This window comes from Eupeodes corollae, chromosome 3 (genome assembly GCF_945859685.1).
Source record: "Eupeodes corollae chromosome 3, idEupCoro1.1, whole genome shotgun sequence".
Taxonomy (NCBI): domain Eukaryota; kingdom Metazoa; phylum Arthropoda; class Insecta; order Diptera; family Syrphidae; genus Eupeodes; species Eupeodes corollae.
This window is the reverse complement of record NC_079149.1, coordinates 15887722-15902786: the sequence shown is the minus strand read 5'-3', so window position 1 is coordinate 15902786 and position 15065 is coordinate 15887722. Positions and strand designations below refer to the sequence as shown.

At 32.6% G+C, this 15065-nt stretch overlaps 1 protein-coding gene across 1 annotated transcript; it reads right to left on the bottom strand.

Annotated features, from left to right (window-relative positions):
• Nucleotides 1-8465: 8465 nt before the first annotated feature.
• LOC129951683 (uncharacterized) lies at nt 8466-9763 on the bottom strand. The gene is made up of 4 exons (XM_056063968.1): nt 9550-9763; nt 9001-9485; nt 8733-8935; nt 8466-8648 (listed from the first exon to the last, which is right to left on the bottom strand). The coding sequence occupies exons 1-4, from the start codon at nt 9733-9735 to the stop codon at nt 8542-8544; spliced, it is 981 nt and encodes a 326-aa protein (XP_055919943.1). The 5' UTR covers nt 9736-9763; the 3' UTR covers nt 8466-8541.
• Between the last annotated feature and the right edge of the window lie 5302 nt (nt 9764-15065).

Here is a 15065-nt window from a genome sequence, read left to right as displayed (position 1 = left end):
ATACCTACGTATTTCTCTGTAAGTAGCTCATGCACTTGAATTTGAAAATAAATAATTTTAAAAGTAGATAAACAAAATATTGTTTTGGCAAAGTTTGATGTTTACCGAAAAATTTCGAAAAGTGTTGTTTGGGTTTCAGAAATTGGTAGGTAGCTATAGATACTCTGAGGAAAGCTGCAGACGCGCTTAAAAGTGAATTTAAGTTTATAAATTATGCATTTCCTGAAATTTTATGACCAACAAAATAGTAATATAAATTTTTTGAGCGTAAACATACATTTTTTTTATGGAACAACAAACAATATTTTGTATCTTTTGGATTCATATTCGATACGGGCGAGAAAATCAAAGTGAAAATCCATTATTCGTGCAGTAAATTTATCAAAACTTTATTTTTGGTTTTAAATAAATTTAGGTAGGTGTGGGAAATTGGCAATAATGCATTGTATTTTAAAGATATTGGAAAAGTTGCAACTTGTGAATTTGTGGTTACTATTTGGCGATTAGGCAAATCACGAGATTTCATCAGAATGTGTGATGAAGATAAATAGGGAAGCCTGATTATGCGTCACGCATGCTTTGTCAATTGAAAGACAATGTTTCGTCATCTATTTATATACGTCCACAGCTTGAGTATAAATCTCTGAACTACGGCTCAAGTACCTTACGAGTACCTCGTACATTAACATCTTGTATACGTAGTTCAAAAAAGAGCTTTTAAAATAATTGTTGAAGGTAACATCCTTGGTTCATTTACGTTTCCTAATCATCTTTGTAATGTTCCTAAGCTCAAACTCTGTATGCTCTAGACCTAGGGAGAAAAAGACAGCTGCATTTCTTCCCTTAAACAGTTTAACCCTAATAATCTCACTTTTTAATAAGCTTCTTTTTGAAAACAATAATAGAACTATAAAGTACAGAGATTTGTTTTTAACCCGTACACAACGAATGTGAAATTTTTCTCTATGAGCTGTAGCACCACAGGATTTTTTTTTAACAGTTTTCCAAAATATAGTTTAAACTGAAAACTTCCACACTACACACCTCGTTCTTAATAACGAATGTAGTCCTTGACATTCAAAGATTCCTTTGGTTTCAAAGAGAGGTTTGAGAATAAGCACGGATTTATACTTTCTAAGGCGTATTTTGAGTAACTTTAGTTTTATTAAAATAATGAAATATTTGAAGGTTGTGACTTGAATGATAATGGTCGATTTAAAGCCTTAGATTACTTGTGTTTTCAGCGAAAGAGTTTAGTAGTTAAATAAGGTCAAATTTAGTTTAAGGGTATTGATTTTCCAAAGAGAACTGAGATTTATGTGAACCACAACGTTAACTCTAAACTTTGTAAGATTGATTTTTTCGAAAAATTTTAAACGTTAAGGTTAGATAGTGTTTTATGAAAACATTCTAAGGTCTAAGGTCTAAGGTCTAAGGTCTAAGGTCTAAGGTCTAAGGTCTAAGGTCTAAGGTCTAAGGTCTAAGGTCTAAGGTCTAAGGTCTAAGGTCTAAGGTCTAAGGTCTAAGGTCTAAGGTCTAAGGTCTAAGGTCTAAGGTCTAAGGTCTAAGGTCTAAGGTCTAAGGTCTAAGGTCTAAGGTCTAAGGTCTAAGGTCTAAGGTCTAAGGTCTAAGGTCTAAGGTCTAAGGTCTAAGGTCTAAGGTCTAAGGTCTAAGGTCTAAGGTCTAAGGTCTAAGGTCTAAGGTCTAAGGTCTAAGGTCTAAGGTCTAAGGTCTAAGGTCTAAGGTCTAAGGTCTAAGGTATAAGGTCTAAGGTCTAAGGTCTAAGGTCTAAGGTCTAAGGTCTAAGGTCTAAGGTCTAAGGTCTAAGGTCTAAGGTCTAAGGTCTAAGGTCTAAGGTCTAAGGTCTAAGGTCTAAGGTCTAAGGTCTAAGGTCTAAGGTCTAAGGTCTAAGGTCTAAGGTCTAAGGTCTAAGGTCTAAGGTCTAAGGTCTAAGGTCTAAGGTCTAAGGTCTAAGGTCTAAGGTCTAAGGTCTAAGGTCTAAGGTCTAAGGTCTAATGTCTAAGGTCTAAGGTCTAAGGTCTAAGGTCTAAGGTCTAAGGTCTAAGGTCTAAGGTCTAAGGTCTAAGGTCTAAGGTCTGAGGTCTAAGGTCTAAGGTCTAAGGTCTAAGGTCTAAGGTCTAAGGTCTAAGGTCTAAGGTCTAAGGTCTAAGGTCTAAGGTCTATGGTCTAAGGTCTAAGGTCTAAGGTCTAAGGTCTAAGGTCTAAGGTCTAAGGTCTAAGGTCTAAGGTCTAAGGTCTAAGGTCTAAGGTCTAAGGTCTAAGGTCTAAGGTCTAAGGTCTAAGGTCTAAGGTCTAAGGTCTAAGGGCTGTGTAAAAAGAGGGCTTGTGTAAAAAGAGGGATTTGAACTGCCAAAGGCAGGCCTAGAACTACACATAACACAAGTAGTTTGGACGTTTTTATGATGAATCTTGAATTGTAAAAAAGATCTTAAGTTGCGGTGGTGAGTATTTCAGTAGGTCTTGAGTTTTCAAATTAAAAATTGAGGTTATCAAGACACTTTTGCAAGGGACTTCGACAAGATTAAGCAATATTGCGATGACTGGAAGTTGAAAATCAACTTTCAGAAATGCGAAACTATTCTGTTAAGGCCTCCGCTGTATGGAACCTTAAGGGATACGAGAAAGAACTGGAAAAATCTAGTGATCGTTGGACCTAATCGACAGCCACTGGCGAATAGAAGTGTAGTAAAGTATATGATTGGATCATACTGTATTTCGACAGACATATAAGTGCTGCTCTGGCCAGAGCTAGGGGAGCATTTGTTTGACAAAACGGTTGTTTTTTAGCAGCCGTTGTTGTTTTTATTCCGCCCGAAGCTTTCCTCTCTTCAGGCTGAGCGTCTTCAGTTCCATAGGACTGTTTCCGATAATGACCGAAGAGATAGGGTAAGGCAGAAGAACCCGTTTTGATGGCTTCAAATTGAGAATGTCATTCAAAATTGTCTAGGGCGTTTGGTCTTGGCCCGCTTATATAGGTTTAAGAATTAAGGTTAGGGACAGTCAGGCTGGCAAAATGGAAATGTGAATGGCTTTTTGGAAGACAATTACTCTATGAATTAATATTTTAAAAATGATGAAATGTGTATTACAAATAAACAGATTAATCTTTGGCCTGCTGAAATGAAGAATTGTATTGCCCATGAAAAGGTCGATTTTTTAAAATCAAATCGTCAATTTTCTTCTTACCAAAAATATCATATATCATCCTGAGGTACTCTATTCCAGTTAATAGGTAGTTGTTTTTTTTTAATTTAATATCAGAAAAATTTTAAAAGATCTCAATTCTAGAAATTCTTTTTAAAAGATTACATATAGAAGAATCATAGAACCTTAGCCATCATCGCTCATTGGACCTCTGCCATGGCCCTATAGTTTTTGCAGAATATTTATGCAATTATAAATACAAAATAAAAATGAGCCAAAATTTATAACTACTGTCGAGTAAAGAGATTATTTATTTAGTCACACATCAAGAATGTTGATATTTTATGAAACTCTGTTTAAACATATCAAGAGTAGTCTCTTGAGTTCGAACAATGTAGTACAAATTAAAATATCATCTCAAGTAGAAACTAACATTTTAAACATCTATAAACAGAAAAAAAATATAACCCAGATGTTATGATCTCGAATACATAAAATAATTTTAAAATTTATCTGAAATGTCTGCGAATTTTGACAGTGAAATAAACACACTTCCAAAGCATTTTAAAATAATATTTTTGTTTACTTTCTATTCATGTAAACCACCACTACTGTTCTTATTGTTTTATTGTTTAATCTTATCGACAGGAGTTCAAAAATTCAATGGTCTTAATTTTAATGAATTTCTAATCACAACAAGAGCTAAAAAGAGATTAATATTTGTTTGTTCTTATAATTTGACTTCAGGTAAGTGGAAGAAAAAACAGATATTGAATATTGAATTATATCAAACCAAATCTTATAATTGATTTATTTTAATTGAAGATGAAACGATAAAAAAATCAGCACTCGAATAAATTTATTTTCCGCGAGATCCATAGACCATACAGTTTGTTTTTGTATTTTAATTGTTTAAAATGGGTCTTGAGGAGGAAAACAATACAAAAATGTAATCTTTGATGTTTCGAAAAAAAAGTTTTGAGTTTAGTTCAAACAAGATTAAAGAACTTCAACTATCAAGATCGAGATAAATATCAAACTTGCACTGCTCTGCTCAAGAGCTCATTAAAACATAATAAATTGTATTGATTCACCTATAAACTTTAAATACAAAATTATGTCGAATGATAAATGTTGTGTTTAAAAATCTATACAGAAGTCCAATTAGTTACTTTAAGACTCTTTACCATTTCACATAAATTCAAATTTAATATTTTTATCTTTTTCAACGTAATAAATTATGCTAACTTAAATTTTCAAAATTAATATAAGGAACCACCACCTGGAGCAATTAGAATACATAATCCTACAGTGACACTCTAAAAAGTTTAAAATCTATTCGAGACAAATTTACTCATAAATACCAAATTCAAATATTTCAAAAAAGATAAAATAAATGGTTTTAAAATTGTTCAATAATTTACGTAGGTCCATTTTAAAGGATTTCTGTACACAAGACAAACGATGATTCAATTAGAACGAGGACCCATAGCATTTTCAATCTCAAACCATTTTTGTCTGTAAATAAATGTATTTTTAAAGGCACAGCTTCTTTAACGAAATTATGCATTTTAATTTATGTATAATTCTTTGCCTTCTTAAGCAAAATTTAATTTTAGGCAAAATGTATAAGAATATGTATATTATTACCTTCTCATTAAAATACCTTTAGGAAATACTAGAAATGCGGCTGGGAAGGAAGAGGGAGCAAATGAGTTTGGAATCTATTCGTTTTCTTAAAGCAATAAAGTGAAGCTTAATATAAAATTGGCAGATGTCTAGGTTGGGAATAGGAGTGTGGTTTTTTGGTGTTATCACACCCTGAAGTAGTATTAACATAGGTAAAGGTAGGTATTCTATGGAAAATGAACTAGGGTGTCGTTTCGTCTTTCATTCCATCAGCTATTATGAGAGGTTGAACATTAAATGTTTGTTTTCTCTTTAAAGAAAAACCTCTATATTAAATTTGCAAGAGACAAAATTAATGTTCACAAAGATTGATTTTTGAAAATATTGTAACTACTTTGACGCAAGAAATTGCTACATTTTGTGACTCAAGGTTTTTTGTTTTCGGTCATTGAAAGACTGCGCATTCATTATAAGATTTAACCCTTAAGCTTGAGAATTTGAATGTTACCTGTATTTCATTGATTTAATTCATATGTATATGTTTCAAAATTTACATTAATCAAAAATAAAAAAATATTATAGCTAAATTTGCAAACCATAAAATAATACAAAAATAAAAATAGTTCACTGGGAAGTGTGCGTGATGTTTTTTTTATTTATTGTTTCAGTAATGATTAAGCCCATTATTTTTTAACATTTATCCATCTTATTCAAAAATCTCAATCATTAAAGATTTCATATAAAATTCGTTTGTTTTAATTTCCAAAAGCGTCAAAAAAACCCACAGAATAATAGTTTCGTAAAAAAAAGTCAGAAATTTAATTGCTGGAAATATTTATTTGTGGAAAATAATGTTTCTAAAAAAAAAATTACAAAATCTGAGGTGAAATATTGCTAAAAAAAAAATTGAAAAAAATAATAAAATCTACTACTGAACTACTAGACCTTGGTCGTTTCTAAAGAGCCAGCTTAAGAATAGTATCAATGTTGTAAGGATTTTATAGGTTTTCGTCTAAAATTATCAAATGAAAATTTTAAAGATACTAAAATAAATTGGATTTCAAAATCTGTTTTTGTTAGCGAGATTTTTAGTCGAAAACCAATTTTTACCAATTTAGTAGCACGTTTTGAAAGTACTTGCTTCGTACTTATAACAAAATACAGACTTAATTTTTCAAATAAAATGAAATCATTTTGAAGTCAATACCTTCATTTATTCACGTGATATTGAGAACCGAATATGAATTTTTAATAATTTTTGTGTAGTATTTATGTAGATTTGAATATTTATAAAAAAAATTGACTGTTAATTAATTTTTATGAAAACTTTACACATCGTTAAACAATATTTTTGTATAAGATAAAATTAGCTTGAAGCTTACTTACTTACTTAAGGTGGCGCTACAGTCCTGTGCGAATTACGGCCTCAAACAACAAACACCTCCATCAAGCTCAGTCCCTATCTACATTTCTCAAGTTTCGCACTCCAAGTTGGGTGAGGTCACTTTTTCTATTGCGCTCTATTGTGGGTGTGGATTCAAAATCTTTCTCCGGGCCGGAGCATTGGTTTCCATGTGCTCTACGTGACCCAGCCATTTTAGTCGTGGCATGGCTCTTTATAGTTCGTCCCTGTAGATGGTGTCATATGCGGCCTTGAAATCGATGAAAAGATGGTGGGTGTCGATTTGATGTTCTTGAGTTTTTTTTTCCAGAATCTTCCGTAATGTGAATACTTGATCAACTGTGGACTTTTCTGGTCCAAAACCATACTGATAAGGACCTATCAGGTTGTTGACGATGGGTTTTAGACGTTCACATATTACGGCATAGAAGATTTTTCAAGCGATGTTAATAGACTGATTCTTCTATAATTGGTGCAGTTTAGAGGGTTTCTTTTTTTCAGGATCGGGCAAACAATACTGAGGTTCCATTCATCGGGCACGCCTTCTTCCGACAATATCTTACAAATGAGTTGGTGCATGCTCCTAACCAAATTATCTCCAGCTGCTTTAAAGACCTCGGCATTCAAGCCATCTTCAGCGGCTTTGTTAGACTTCAGCTTAGAAATGGCAATCTTTACTTCGTGTAAGTCGGTAGGACGGGATTGTTTGCTTTCGTCGTCTATGTTGAATGGATCTTCATGCTGACAGCGAAATTCGGTTCTTCGTATGCAGAAGTGTTCCTTCCATATCCTCTTTTAATGACTGCGGTTCCACTATGATGTTTCCACTTTCATCTTTGCAGAACTCTCGGTTCAAGGTTTATGTCCTTGGGAATTTTATTTCACGTGTACATAAGACTTTCGAACTTTATTCCCGCTTCTCTGGTTGCCTCTTGGCAATGTTGCTACTGGTTCTCCATGCATTGTGTTGGATACAGAGAACTTCAAGAGAGTTATCTTTTATTGGTGAAAGATTTCATGATCTCGTGTGATTGTAGCCGTTCGACGTTGTCTTCTCCCTGTTTTGCCTTGGGTCTATAAACCCGAATTGCTACCTTGGCTACCTTGGCTACCTTAGCTTATACATACATTTTTAACAAAATTTATTTGAAGTCAATGTCTTTATCGGTTCTTGATATTGGAATACGTACACACAAACAGACATCTCCCTAAAAACCTATGATTTAGATTCTAGCGACCTTAAAACGTCGATAAATGTCAAAATTTCGAATGGGACAAATCGGAACGATTACAATTACTTCCTACGGGAAAAATAGACATTTAAGTTGAAGGCAATATAAGAGATAATTTAGAAAAAGAATTATTTAAATTGATTTACTGGTTCCTGAGAAAAATTAATAACTATGGGTTTAGCCTCGGAGCAAGTTAAGATAAAAAAATGTAGACAATTTTCACACAAATCTTCCAGGTCAAGAGGAAGGAGGAATACTACTATTTTTGGTCCTAAAAAAAAAAACAAAAAGAATCTACTTGAAACCTTAATACAAATTTAAAAGTTATAACTTACTCAACTCAATGGCATTAGGCTGCAGGAACAAGATCGGCCACACAGACAGTCGGGATAGTCGAACCCAGTCTTTTCAACTTCTCAACCTTCGTAGAGTCATTTTAATGAAATCACGAGTTTCATTTGTTCTAAGAATGCAAAACTTGCCAGAAAATTCTTATAAGTCGCAAATAAAAGGGATTGGTTTATTTTGGTTTTGAATTTTTGAATATTTTAACTATAAGGTTAGTTGGAGCAATAGTTGTTTCTGAATTGCAATAATTAGAAAACATAAACTAAAAGTTACTATTAAAATGATTTACTACATGCCCGCCAATCAAAATTATAAATGATAGCAGAAATATATTATTTTTTAATTTTAGTTTTATTTGGGGGCGTGGTATTTGCCTACTTTTTTAAATTTTTATAAAACGATTATAGAAAAGCTTTATATCGTTTATAAGACATGTTCTTATGTACAATTCCACCAGGAATTTATTAATTCATCTCTTTTGACTTACTTAGTAATGTTAAAACTACTGTTAAGTTTGTTTAAGGTCAAAAGAAAGGTTAATAATAAAATATAATTTAAATTTATTTTCCTGGAACTGGAAGAACGACGACCAATTCTTATTCCAGTACCTAATATCCAAACCAATAAAAAGACTTTGGGATATTTCAAAATCTGTAAATTTCCTTTTTATCGAATACAAAAACCATCCATTTACTTTAGTACTAAAGCTTCCATATTTATTCTTATTTGAAACTTTAAAGATTTATTTTTTTTTATCTTAAGCTTTCATGCGTACATCATTTGGTATTTCAGTGAAAAGCCCAGTGCTTTAGATGAATTCCTATAGACAGAACCACTTTTGAAAACCATAAATATTGGACCCGGGTTCTCGCCTGAAATAAAGTTTTTAGTTTTGAGAGCCAACTTATTTTTAGAAAAACAAAAACGAAGCTTTTTAGATTTAAAAATATACTCACTCAAAACATTCAATCCATTTATACTCTGCCCACAGAAGTAAGTTGCTCTAACTGAGTTTTCCTCGACTATAGCCTGTGGAATCATCAGGTAGTCCTCGACACGTTCTTCAGTTACCAATTGGGGATAACAGTGGATATCGGTTTGCGTATAAATAGGAAATCTGTCTTTATCTTGTCCGACATTGAAGCTCTCAGCTGTGATTCTTAAAAACAGAGAATCAAATAAATTTTTTTGTTCAATTTAAGAAAGAATGAAGAAAGTCCTCACTGCAATCCAGTTGTGTCAATAGCTCTTCCAAAGCACATAACATATTCCATATTGAGGGGATAAATACCCTTCCCATCGTTGAAGTTGAAGGATTTAATTGTTCCACTGTCATCTGGATAATACTGATCACATCCAGCTGGAGCCAAAAGGGATGCGTCCTTGGAGGAAAACAGGCGAGGCTCTGGATCTGAGTTCCTGATGAATCTTACTCCCGAAGGACACTCCACCTGAGTGACCTTAACATTCCAGGAAAGAGGTGGCAGCTTCGATGTTCCTTTGCGCTGGGCTATGTCGAAGGAGATTTTAACTGAATCAATGCCAGCTTTTGTGTTGATAGGAACGTAGATGTGCTGATCCGTTTCAGCACCACAGAATATGAAGTCATTAATCGTAAGGCTTTCTTCGGTACATTCGGGAATCTTAAGGTCGTTCTTCGAACTTGGGAACACGGGTTGGGCCATAGAAATGCTGAAATCAATACGCATCTGAAAAAGAAATCGAAATAAATCGTTAAGAAGGTTAAACTGATGTTATGGTATTATGGTCTACCTGACAAATTGACTTGCTCTTAGCCGAAATTGTGTATTCACATAAGTTTGGAGGTGAATATGGTGACACCATTGATACCGTCTTAGCGGAGGTCGAATCGCCACAAACCAATGCAGTGTCCTTAGCCTCAACTAGTCCACCAAGACCAAGGGTAGCCAAAATAAAAACCGAGATAAACAACTTCATTGCTGATGAAACTTAAGCCAAGAACTGTGGGGAGTGAGCTTCAAACATCGCTATTTTATCCGCAAACAATAAAGATCTAATCTTTCATTGAGACATGATTGGTTTTCTTCTATCTTATCAATTTTCGTATTGTCTTCTTTTTGTTTGTATTAATTTTTTAATCACTCCTGCAAATGAGATATTGGAGCTATGAGAGGACTGATCTATAGAATAAACAATTGTTATATTTTTTAATTATAGCGGTACACGGTTGATTGAAGAAATTATTATCATATTGTGAAGAGAAATGTTTTTGTGTTCATCTTTTGTTTACGTAAGAAAGTTTTAATTCACTGAAAATTATAAATCTGTATTGATAAGAAATGTTTTGGAATAATTGGGGGTGAGTAAATGAGAAGGCAACATTTTATTTTATTGGAAAGGGGCTCGATTTTCACAGCGAAAAATGTGTAATTGCAAAAAGTTTCTATATCAGATTAGAAACTATGTCTTTAACTTGAAATGTTTTCAAACTGCAACTAATTGGTAAATGTTGAGGGCGTTGTTTTTAAAGTTGCATTATTTGTATGTCATATCTACAAATTATTTTAGTTTTGTTACTTTCGTTCGGATTTTCTAATAAACTATTTTAAAAAAAGAAAATGTTCGTCAAATTGTAAAAGCGATGTTTAACGAAAACATTTTAGAAAATCAGCTGCAAATAATAAGATCCCTGTTTTCTATGAGTTCCTCAATCTTAGTTGTTTGAGTATCAAATTTGGAGAATCAGTGAAGAAAAATACTTCAAAACTAAAACTAATAGATTGTTTCGAACTACTTCGATAGTTTATAACTCAGCAAACGTCATTTCAAAGCTTTTTTATTTCCTCTATGACATTTTGCGTACAGCCTATGTACTAAAGTGTAAGCCTATTAATATTGATTTATATATTTATATCTTTACAAAACAAAATACACTTGTTGGTAAACAATGAAACCAGCTTGTTTGTAGGCAAATAAGGTCCAATTTTTCAGAGCGATATAATTCTAGTTTCAGAGTTAAACTCGAATCAACTCCTGAAACAAGTTTTTGACATTTCTCGAGGACTCTCAAAAAAATTGAGTTTGTGATTTTTTACCATGGCAATATGAAAAAAGGTACAAATGCTGGTTACCCCAAAATATCTTACGATCCAAAAACGCTTGAGAATTGAATTAAATTTTATATAATATATTGATAGTGATACCAAACAAGTATATTTTTTGAAAAAAATTCAATTAGCGTTTTGTTTTTTTACAAATTTGTCACATTTGAATACAAAATGATTTTATCTCCAAAACAATTTTGTGCAACGAAAAAAACGTTTTTAACATCTGGGAAGATCTTGAGAAAATCGAATTGACAGTTTTTTTTTTACAAAAATTAAAAACCTTACAAGAAAACAATATTTTTTTTGTTTGACAGGAGGAAATCTTTAAAAGACACTTGGCAGTATTCGACACCAAGTAGTGTGGGACTCTTAACCACTAAAACCACATCAACATCAGGACCAATCTTGAAGGATCGACTTCAGATTTATCTTTCTTAAATTTGTACAATCACTTTGGGGGAAGTTTAAACTGTTAATACTTTCCCATGTTTTTTCTTAGACCATTAGCTCATGAGGCTTGGTTCATCTTAATCTCTTATATCCAAGACGGACTCCAGTTCAGCATTAGTATGACTTTGCAGTCTCTGTTTGTACGATACAGCGTATTTTTTAACAACTTCTGTAACCATTTCTATTTGGAAGTCACGTTTATATGTGAAGATTTTGTTCCATTGAGGTTGATACGCCATTTTTCGTTCCAGCTCTTACTGCGTCGACGGCATTTTGTATTTTTACTGCTGCCTCAGGGACACATTTATCGGGTACCAAAATTGCGTTATCATTTGCAAAAGTAGCCATTATGGTGTGATTACCAACTGGAATATCCCTGGTGTATAGTAAATACAGGGTAGGACCTAGGACACTTTTGAGGTACATCGGCTTCTATTTTCTTCAATTCCGAGTATTCTTGATCGTACCTTACTCTAAACAATCGATCTGAGATGAATGATTTTAATAGTTCAAAGTACTGCCTGGGAAGATCCCTTTGCATTTTGTACTCAAGTCCCTCATGCCAAAGCTTGAGCAACATCTAAGAAAATAGCTGAACATACTTGTTTTTCTTCTAATGCTTTTTCTATTACATCCGATATTCTATGAACTTGTTTATTTCTAAAGCCAAACTGAGGGTTTGGGATTAACCTTCTTTCTTCAATGATTTTGCTAAGTCCCTTCAGAGGCAGTTTTTCAAAAACTTTTGCCATAATTGGTATAAGCGATATTGGTCTGTAAGCCGTCACTTCTGTAGGTGGTTTACCTTGCTTTGGTATGACAATTACTTAAGCAAATTTAGAATGGTGCGGAACATACCGGTGCTTAAGGCACGCATTTATTATATATTGGAGTTTTATGAAGGCTTTCAATGGCCTTTTTTTAAAACCTGAGCAGTAATTAGATCGTAACCTGGTGATTTTTTATTTGATTTTTGATGTAAACACATAAGTACTTTTTATTTCTTTAAGTCTTACAATTGATATTTCACTTAAATCTGTCTCATCAATAAACTGTAAGCTATTTTCAGCCGCGTTTGATGAGTATGGCTTAAAAACATTAGCGAGATGTTCAGCGAAAAGGATAGCTTTTTTTCGGGTTACCGATCCATTTTCCATCTTGAGAGGCGAGTTTTGTAACTGCGGTCTTTTCAGGCGCTTGGCTGCTTTTCATAGAAAAAAATCAGTCTTTAAATTCCTTTGAAATGTACTGAGTGAATCATTTTTGATTGTGTACATTTGTTTTTTAAGATTGTTGCTTATACGGTTAAACGTTGTTTTATCATCTGGAAATCTAGTATTTTGCCATTTTCTTGGAGCTCTTCTTTTCTCTATTATCAACTCTCTTATCTCTAAAGGATATTTTATTTCATTTTGTCTTCTATTCGAAAATGTTGAAGTACTTTTTTCAGCGGCTTGTTGCACATCAACAGTAAATTGTTCCACTTCATGGTCAATTTGCTCGATTGAATCCATGGAATATCTTAAATTTATATAACTTAAAAGCCTTTCTCTAAAATCAATCCAGTTTTTCTTATTTACAACCTTTGGATTACTACTTTTTTATAGTACTTCCGATTTACTAAGTGATAGAATAACTAATTATCTGATGACAGGTCATTATTACTTTCGACACTAATGTGATTTCGTTTGATTCCTTTAGCTATTAAAAAGTGAATAAGGTCTGGTATTTTGTTAGTTTCGGAAGGCCAGTAAGTTGGCGACCTGGAGGAATAGAATTCGCAATTGTATTTACGGCCTGCTTGGAAAAGTCTTTTGCCTTTTGTTGATATAAGTCTTGAACCCCAATGGGTGTGTTTCGCATTGAAGTCTTCGCCAACAAGAAAGTTAAGCCCAAGAAGATTAAATATATCTGTATAGTAAAGTCATCTTCTGTCGGGGAGAGCCTTGGTGGGCAGTATATAGCTGCTATCTTAAACTCTTTCTTTTTCATACCAATACTAATAGTGTTTACTTGCATATTTCCACTAGTAAACTTGATTATTTCATAATGTTTTAAGCTTTCTTTTATAAGAATCGCCGATCCACCTCTTGCCTTGTCAGATGGATGTGGGCCGTGGTAACATGAATAGTTTTCCATTACATTGTCTAGACTTTGTCCATTGGAAAAATGAGTTTCGGAGAAAAAGGCAAATATCGATAATTCGGATTAATGTTGTATAAGACCATTTTCATTCCATGTACCGATTTTAAGTGTGTTCTGTCCATCATTGTTTTTTAAGAGCGACTTTTTCGCTTAGCTGTTTGATATTCAAATCCTGTTTATCAATTCTTTGAAGAATAAGTTGTAGCATTTCTATTTTCATTTTCATATAACTACCAATTAATTTTAATTTATTTAAAGAAAAAGTTTGAACTTTCATTGAATAATTAAAAAAAGACGAAACCAAAATGTCAAAATCTATCGATTTCGATATTTTTTTGACAACTGAATAACTTTTCAGTGATACCAAATTATAATACCAAACATGAGGTAAACCCCCATTAAAAAAACTCTGAGTTAACTCTGAATTCATGATTGACTAGCTCTGAGCTTAACTTGGAGTTAACTTACCACTTAAGAACTAGGCGCATTAGATTGTTTCTTTAAGCTAAGTTTACTTAACTAAAGAACTTGATTACCTGAAAAATATGTTTAGTTTATTTTAATTGTGCAACATTTTAACCGAATAAATAGAATGTTAAAGCCATTTTAAGCAATTTATTAAACTTAAATGATGATTCAGCTAAATTTAAGCTATTTTAACATCCTACTATCTCTTAAGATTTCACTTAAGAGATAGTAGACTTTTAGCAATTTGTTAAATTTATATGACATAGTTCATGAGCGTGTGTTGTTTCAAATTAAGAAAATGTTTTCGGAAGACGATAGTTTCGAAATATTGCAAGACTCGATTTTATGAGCTTTATTTAATGCAACAAAATCACATGTTTAAAATATTTTAATTGGTCAGAAAGTTTTTTGTCATTAGTCTAAAATCATGAAACTTGTGAAAGTATTTACATGAGTTAAAGACAAAGCTTAAGACGCATGCATTTCAAATTGGTTGGAAACTTTTATAACTTTTGCTTAAAAAGTTAAAAAGTCACGTTTATATTTTGACGATTTCGCCACCTTGTCTTTCCTTGAATACATTGGAAAAAAAAAAAATCAGACCTAAAAAAGAAATGAATTGTATATTCTTAATTCTAATTTTTATTCTCATAAGCCGTCAAAAAAGCCTTAATGTGATTACTAAAATTAAAAAAATTATTGTTTTCATGGAGACGGGACTGACTTACAATCGGCTCAAAATCGGCCACAAACTCCTTAGTAACGCAAACAAAATTTTCCCTAATCTGTCTTTTATAGAATATGTTCATTGAGGTAAAAAAATAATTCCGAATTTAAAAAAAAACGAAATTAGCATTGTAGCATGATAACATAAGCTACGCTGTAATTTTTAATACTTAAATTCTTTCCCATTCAAAAAAAGTTGTTTGTTTTAAGAACAATGCGAAGTGTTTAATTTTTATTAAGATCTCTTAGCACTACGGCTTCCTAGACGACGCAAGTATATTTTTTTCGAAAATACAAATTAGTAGTTTTTAGATAGCGAGAATTTATAGATCAATATTTGAAATACATGTTCACACATATCAGAAAAAAAAGTTACTTAATGAGACATTTCAGTTTTTTTTATTGATTTTC

What these genes read in the sequence shown, in the direction of transcription:
- LOC129951683 (XM_056063968.1), bottom strand. Translation starts at nt 9,735, where the DNA reads ATGAAGTTGTTTATCTCGGTTTTTATTTTGGCTACCCTTGGTCTTGGT. An exon ending in AGAGCAAGTCAATTTGTCAG is followed by an intron (nt 9,486 to 9,549) that starts GTAGACCATAAT and finishes TTTCTTTTTCAG; the next exon opens with ATGCGTATTGATTTCAGCAT. An exon ending in AAATGGATTGAATGTTTTGA is followed by an intron (nt 8,649 to 8,732) that starts GTGAGTATATTT and finishes ACTTTATTTCAG; the next exon opens with GCGAGAACCCGGGTCCAATA.